The 7847-nt window shown below is 47.9% G+C and overlaps 1 protein-coding gene across 2 annotated transcripts in view; it reads right to left on the minus strand.

Annotated features, from left to right (window-relative positions):
* Positions 1-1125: 1125 nt before the first annotated feature.
* MAP2K3 (mitogen-activated protein kinase kinase 3) overlaps positions 1126-7847 on the minus strand; it is a 37603-nt gene continuing 30881 nt past the window's right edge. For both annotated transcript variants that reach the window (XM_066640541.1, XM_066640540.1), the window contains exons 5-13: positions 7105-7218; positions 6608-6727; positions 6116-6232; positions 5771-5822; positions 4435-4562; positions 3938-4015; positions 3532-3671; positions 2941-2986; positions 1126-2407 (exon numbers count right to left, since the gene is read on the minus strand). In XM_066640541.1, coding sequence (XP_066496638.1) covers positions 2324-2407; positions 2941-2986; positions 3532-3671; positions 3938-4015; positions 4435-4562; positions 5771-5822; positions 6116-6232; positions 6608-6727; positions 7105-7218 — 879 coding nt within the window. In that variant the 3' untranslated portion in view covers positions 1126-2323. The remainder of the gene's footprint in view (positions 2408-2940; positions 2987-3531; positions 3672-3937; positions 4016-4434; positions 4563-5770; positions 5823-6115; positions 6233-6607; positions 6728-7104; positions 7219-7847) is intronic.

A 7847-nucleotide genomic window follows, 5' to 3' on the forward strand; every position in this document is an offset into this window, starting at 1 on the left:
GAGCAGGATGGTTTGCAGACAACCCTGAGCTACTGGGGTGGAATGACATACAATGGGAAAAGTATAGATTCAACTGGCAGGACAACAGCACCATCTAGTGGCCATCTGGTGGTAAGACGGGTGGAGGTGACCAGAATAACAGAAGGTGGGATTTTGATTATTTTCTACTTTAACATCCCACCCTTCCCCTCAGGAGCTCAGGACAGCGTACAAGGTTCCTCCTTTTATCCTCATGGTCAGCTTGTAAGACCGACTAGGCTGAGAGATGGAGACTGGCCCAAGATCACTCACTGTCCACCTGTAGGCAAGGCACCCTAAGCACTACACCGCCTCGTCGACTAAGAGTTGATTGGATGAACAGCCTCCAGTTGTAGGTTTCCTACAGGAGCAGGACGCAGTGAAGAGGGCAATGGGATCATAGCTCAATGGCACGAGAATCTGTTTTCCTTGCGAAAGAGCTTATTTCAGATTGTTTTTCCATCCAGTGACCCATTGCTTCTTCTCCAGCAAAGCGTATCAGCTTGTATATTTCTTGCAAAAAGACAGCAAGCTAATTAATTGGACAGCCTGGTTATTAAGGGTAGGTAAATGCACTGACCTCCTGCCCCCAAAATCTTGGATACAACCGTTCCTCCCAATAAAGATGTCTGGATACTGTAATCCCATATCAGCATTTTGGACAGGCGATTCTGCACTGGTACCCCCACAAAACAGAGCTACAGCTGGCTGGAACTGCAGTGGGTTAGATGTCAGGGAATTCCTATATTTACAAAAGCTTGAAAACTGCAGGAGCTCAGCTCTTAGCAGGACAGTTAGCAGCGATCTAGTTTTGAATAGCTTCAGGGTCTGAGGCAATTAGTTACCAGATCTTCCATCACCTGTATTTTCACTGGAGGCTCTGCAGGACCCAAAAGAAAGCAGATCCACCACCCACCAAGTGGTTCCTGACCCACAGTTTGAGAAACACTGCCTTAGTCATTTTGCACTTTCTCTTTCTAAGAACTGGGGTGAGGTCAGCGTCTTGTTGGGGGACAAGCCGAAAAGTGTTCAAAGAAAGAACCAATGGAATGTTGGATTTATTTTTTTTTCTAAATTTTTAAATCCAAGAAGGACCACAGAAGGAAATTGGGTCTGGGATTTATTTTATTGAACACAAATGACCAAGTTATAGACAGTCCTCCAAAAAGAAAACTATCCAGTCCTTTCCTAGATACAAATAATTTCCCATCTCCTTCTTTTATGGCGAGGAAAGGGGGAACAAAGGAAAACAATAATGAAGAAAAAGATGCCTAATGGAGGGAGTTAGTTTCACTCTACAAACCAAGATTAACCCAGTACACAGAAGAAGACCATCCCCTCCCATCTGTTCCCAACTCATGTACTTCCTGCACAAGGCATTCATTTCATGTGTCGTGTTCCAAATACAATCCCTTGCCTTGCCCAAACCAGGTTGTTTCTGAAGAAGGTTGGGGACACAGCACAAGGAGAGAAGCTTCCTACCCAAACCATGCAGCTAAAAAAATAATCTTCCGAAGCGTCAAAGGAAAATTGGGAAGAACTCAGAAAAACCTACTTGCAAAGGCCAAGAAGGACGCCCTTTGAAAGAGGCATGGGTGAAAAACGAGACAGGTGAACAGATCCAAAGCCCCACAGAGTGTGCGCTTGCAGGATAGCCCGCGAGCATGTGCAGAGTTTTGCAGTTTTCTACCTGCAGAGAAACTTCGGAAAAAAGGTGATCCTCCATGTTCAGACTGACAATCCAGGATGGACTCCACCACAGAATCCTGGTGGACTGGGAGATTGAACCACTTGGGGCATCGGTTTACCAGGCCTACAGCCTGCCATTTGGGGTGGACGTGAGGCACCTCTGCACCGACACAAAGCTGCACTGCTGAAGCACCTATTTCTGGGAATGCGCTTCATAGGACTCCGCTACAGAAATGGAGCTTTGCAGCATCTCGGGGGCCAACCACAGGGAGCTGGTTTGAACGCCAAAAAGAGCAAGGAAGAGGCAGCTCTCCTCCCCCCCCCCCGAATCCCATAACAGACTGTGCGTGACTGAGCTCCACAGCTTGGTTTTTCCTTGCAGAAACATATCGTTCGTGAAGCCCCCCTCCCTTAAAAAAAAATAATCACACAAGTCCATCATGATGAGAAAGAGAAAAGAAAAAAATGGTTTGGGAAGGACGTGACGAAGACATTCATTCTGTTTTTGTGCAAACCACCATTAATGCTTAAAAAGTTCTCATTTCCTTCTCTCTCCCCAGCAGAAGCCAGGTCAAAAAGCTGCGCCAATTCCTCGTCCGGCCCCGGTCTGTTGCGCTTAAGAGTCTTCTCCGAGGATTTCTTTCACAAAGGAGGCCATATCCGTCTCTCTGGTGTCATGAAGGGTGAAGAAAGGGTGGGCCTGGAGGAAAGAAGGAAGAGTCCACCTCAGTTGGAGAGGAGAGGAGACACAGTGCCTGGCAGGAGTTGCATTGTAAGAAAGACACAAAGGCAGCCATTTTCCGGTTGGCACAATCACTGTTCAAAACAGCCAATATTTGCTGCCTGATCTCTGCTAGTAAAGACACAAACTATGCAATCCTATCCATACTTCCCTGGGAGTAAGCTCCATTGCACATAAAGGGTCTGACTTCTGAGTAAACAGGCTTGGGATTGTGCTGTAAATTTATCTTCCACTTTTGCAAGCGACGTTCCGGCATCCAAAGTACAACTGGGGCTCACAGTGCAACTCAAGAACAAGCATTACCATCTTACAAGTGGGAGGCTACAATAAAGCACTGCGGTATATTCCAAGCCCCTAAGACAAACGTTCCTTGTTCAGACCTCACCAGGGCAGAGCGGGAAGGAGAGGATGACAAGATGGCATAGGAGGCCGCTCTGACTTGCGCACTGAGCAAAGGGGGGAGGGGTAAAGAGAGAAAAGGGGAGACTCACCATGAGTTCCAAATAGCTCATTCGTTCAGCAGGATTCTTCCTCAAACTGGGGGGGGGGAGAGAAAAGGAATAGCAGACATGAGAAACTATCATAATTTAGTCTGGACTCCGTTTCATTTTCAAACAGTAGCCACGTGGGAGTCCTAATCCTGATTCGGACCACGGCACGGAGGCAGTGACAGGTGTAGTGTAGCCAGTTAAGAGCTTGCATTTCAAATCAAGTTTTCCTTGCCTTGACCGCACTAGGTGGCCGTGGGCAAGCCTCTCTCTTGGGGCCTCAGTCTTCCCCATCTGCAATATGGGGAGATTAATACTGATTTGCTTTATGGGGCTGCTAGAAGGCTACTATCAAGGCATGAAGCTTTTGTACAAATGTTTTCCAGCCATTTTCAACTGCTGAGCTCCAAACTCCGCAGCACACCTGCGGACCTTTCGCAACACACCAAATGTGCCGCAGTAAAATTGCTGCTATAAAACAAACAAGGATGAAGGAGGATTCGGCAAGCGACGGAACAATACTGACGATTCCAGAAATGGGGACCAGAAGGGGCCATGTTTGGGTGGGGGGGATGAAAGAGGAGAGGCACTTACCACTGTGCTGTGAAATCCACAAAGTCTGCTGAGAAACTGTCCGCAGGGAGCTGAGGAGAAGGCTCTTCAACCACCTGCCTCAGCTGCTGGAAAGGGGTCCCCCACGACTCATATGGGAAGTGGAGAATGGCCATCTCAATCTAAAGGGGGACAGACAGACGCACGTCATGGGTGGCTATCATTTCAATTATGTAGTACCTAAGAACATGAAAAGTCCTGCTGGATCAGACCCAAGACCCACCTAGTCCAGCTTCCTGCATCTCACAGCGGCTCCCCAAATGCCTCCGGGAGCACACAGGTGTGCACATGGGGAGGCCGGACCAATAGCCTGGCAGGGCAAAAACCTATGCCCCCTCCTTGCACTCAAAAGAAACATGAGCCCCAAGGCACCCATTGCGCTTCTTACCAGGGTGATCCCAAGGCTCCAGACATCGGACTTCACATTGTACCCTCTCTGGTTCAGTTCAGGGTTTATTCTCTCAGGCTGCAAAGGCAAAAATGGGAGCGGGGAATACATCAACGTTTGACTCTGCTTCCTCTAAAAATACACAGCAGGCATACAGACTCACACTTCCCAGAAGGGGGCACAGCAGGGGCTGTGACTCTCACATGAGGAATGGATCAACTTCCAAGCCCTGTCTGTACAGATTGCAGGTGGCCAACCCATGGCACAACAGCAGCTGCATCCAGCTCACACCAGGATTATACAGGTGGGTCCTCCAAGATATCCAAGGGGGTATCTTTCTCTCTCCTTTTTGGTTTCGGTATCCCTAGGAAGGGGGCTGGGAAAGGATCCCCCGTGGACACAGGGGGGACGCTTGTACTTTGCCAGGTGACCCCAGCTCTCACAAAAGGTTTTATAAAAATGAGGCACAGAAAGACACCCCCCCTCCCCCAACTCACAGCCATGTAAGGTTTGCAGCCGGCATCCAAAGTCTTAGCAACGGAATCCACCAGGTAACCGCTGATCCCGAAATCGCACATTTTCACGTGGCCCTGTTTGTTGATTAGGACGTTGGACGGCTTCACGTCTGTGCGGGCACACAAGGGGCAGATTTAACACACCAGCATCTGGAAACGGTCTCTTGTATCCCAAGACAATCACACGGGCAAGGCAGCTCCCACAATCTCCATCAGACATTCCAAGGGCACTACCAGTGCACATTACAAAGCCAAAGCAGAGCTGTGTAAAACTGTTAGACTGAAAAACATGTTAACAGTGGAGGACAGTGTACCCAAAAGTGTGCCAGGATTTGAGGTATGGTCAGAGCAGCACATGCGTAGGGGAAAAAAATCACCCCATTTCCCCCTCCTAAAACTTTGGTCAACCTTTACGACCCTGCCTGTGGAAGGATCTATGAATTCTAAGCAAAGCCTTCTACTGTATGCACCGCACAGCTTCCTATTCCCGTCCAAAGGCCAACATTTGTATTTATTTTAGCTATTTGATTAAAATATAAAAAGTTTTAAGAGTCTGCCACTAGTACAAGTGGGAGAAAAGGGTTTTATTTTTGGGTGGCTTTCCAGAGTTAGAAGTGCAGAAAGCGCTGTGATGTGTTTTCATTCAAAATCTGCATCACAATTGTAAACTATAATTTCTTTAAAAGTGTTCTAGGTGGGTGATCTAGGCGGTATAGTGGCAGCAGATGAGGCTACAGTCATCACCCATGCACGCCTGCAATTAAATAATAAATAAATAAAACAGGTTCTTTTCTAGCAGATTTGGGTTTGTTTTTTTTAATAAGAATTGTAGAAATGCAGTGTGATGTGTTTTTATTTTGTTATCACCATTTTCACCCACTTCTAGCCATTAGGCTTAACTGCACGCAGCCAAGACAATCGCATCTTCTCCCTGCCCCCCTGCCCGCTTATCCCTGCTCCCCTTTCCCTAGCCTTGGGTCTGTCTTGTGCTTTCAGGTCATGCAAAGCATCAACGGCGCTGCAGAAAACACACATATTGTGTCCAGTGCGTATTGATTTTCTCTGTAAACCGCTTTGTGAACTTCTTTTGTTGAAAAGTGGATATAAAAATATTCTTAACAATAAACAGGCAAACCATAATTCCACAAACAGCAGACAGGAAGGGATATGAAAGGCATGTCCAGAAGAGGCAAAATGGACATTATTTGGATTGTGGCATAACATGCTGGGATACTAGAGGAAATCATGTGCTATGTCATGTCCTCTCCTAGAGCAATTTGTAGATTTGTGACCCACAGGCCTTCAGGGGAACCCCTACCTCTGTGAATCACCGACAGCTTACTGTGTAGATGCTCTAGAGCCCGTACGATCTAGAGAGAGAGAGAGAGAGAAAAACTCAGGCAAACATCACCCTCTGATGATGAAGCTACACCCCAAACTGCTGGTTTGTTGGTTCAATACACAAACCAAAAGTGCAGTAGGCCAACCTATTTCAAACCATGGTTCTAGGAGCCTGGCAGGTGGGGAAATGGCCAAGCACACTTTCATAGGTGGCATCAATTCAGGCTGCAAGACTAAGTGCAGCCTGGTTTGTTTTCTGTGAGCTGGTATTGGGTCAAAGCCGTCTCAGAGAAAGGACTTTAGCAGAGCACAAGTCACTCACAGACACAGCTATTTTCCCCAGTATATCTTCGGGGATCGTCTGCTCCTTCTCCAGGACCTTCTTGTAGAACTTATCGAGAGACGTGTCCATCAGCTCCATGCAGATCCACACGTCGCCCTAAGAAGGAAAGGGGAGAGAGTCCACAATCAAAAACAGGTATTTGTGGGACACTCCCGCAAAGAGGACTGCAAACAAAAGGATAAAAGTACTGACCCCAGAACACACCCAACCGACAGCAACAACCACCAAAGAGCAGTAGAGCAACCACAGATTTCGACAAACTGGTTGAGCTTCCCAACCAGCCTTGCGAACGCCAGGCAGAATCGAGACAGAGAGGCCTTGCAGCCCTTCCAGAAGGTTCCCAGATCTAGCAGAACTCTTGGCCCCCAAACGTGCAAAGCTCTATTTGGCCTCATCTTTACAGCTTTCGCAATCAGGCTGGCCTCGCAAAACCGCCCTCAGAGACTCTGAGGTTTCTTGATGCTCACATACCTCTCTGAACAGGGCGCCGTAGAAAGTGACGGTATAGAAGCAGTCTACCGTCCTCATGGAGATGTCCAGGTCCATCAGCAGCCTCTTTTGTTCCTGAGTGTTCACGGTGGCTCGGATTCTCTGACAAGAGGAAGTGGCCTCCCGTGAAACACCACGAAGGACACCCCCCAACACACACGGACCCTTCCCTCTTTGCCGACTCCCCTTCCTCGTCCTCTCAACCATCGCGTCTATTCATTCTTGCCCCAACCTCTTCTACAGAAAGCTGCCATACCGAGACATTGGACTCCCTTTCTCAGAATTGCCAGTCACGAACTGGCAGCAGCTCTCCAGAGTTTCAAACGGGGGACTTGCCCAGCCCTCCCTAGTGATTAAACACGGGCCCTCCTGCATGCAGAACTCTGGGCTACCGCCCATCCCAAAGGGGCCCACCCTTCCCCATTTCATTATCAAGATCCAGAAGGACCCGGCATGGTGTCCAAAGTGGTGTCGTTTACCTTCACAGCCATGGTGGTGTGGCTCTTCTCATGCCACACTTTCTCCACCACGCCATAAGCACCCCTCCCCAACTCCAAAACGCTCACCAAATCATCGGCCTCTACTTCAAAATTCTATGGGGAGGAGGAGGAAAAGAGATGCATAAGAAAAATGGCAAACCAAGGTACAGATGGTGGGTGAGGAACTATATTTGCCAACACTTCCCCACCTAAAGACCAACTTGCATGCAGAAAACTAGCACATCAGGGAAGAGGACTATGCTGTCCCTGAGGTGCTAGTTTATAAATATGCAGGGAGATGCTATTATTTCTGTTCAGTGTAAGGGAAGCGTTGAGAATGGTTTTTTAAAACACACAGGTAGTGCAAAAGGCTTATTCTATCAGTTTGCTTTCCTGCATGCATGGCTCCAGTCTTGCAGAACAGCTCTACGGTTGGCCAAGGACCGAGTTGGGGGGGGGGAGTCCCAAATATATTGCACTTGAGGCAACATTGTGAAACCAGAAAGCACTGCAAGAGCCTTCACCAAAGGATTCAACAAGCAAGTCTCTTAGTGCAACAGGCTTTCAGTAATAGACATGTATATTTCATTCAGTCCAGAGAACCAAGAGTAAAAAGTAAAAAAAGAGGAAGGAAGTGGGTATCCACATCACTTCCCTTCCAAAGATCTTGTCACTCCTTATAAGCACTTCAGAGAAGTCCTGGGACTTTTCTCGTTAAATTATTTTTAACTGGGGCGGGGCAG

The sequence above is a fragment of the Tiliqua scincoides genome, chromosome 13, assembly GCF_035046505.1.
Source record: "Tiliqua scincoides isolate rTilSci1 chromosome 13, rTilSci1.hap2, whole genome shotgun sequence".
Lineage (NCBI taxonomy): Eukaryota > Metazoa > Chordata > Lepidosauria > Squamata > Scincidae > Tiliqua > Tiliqua scincoides.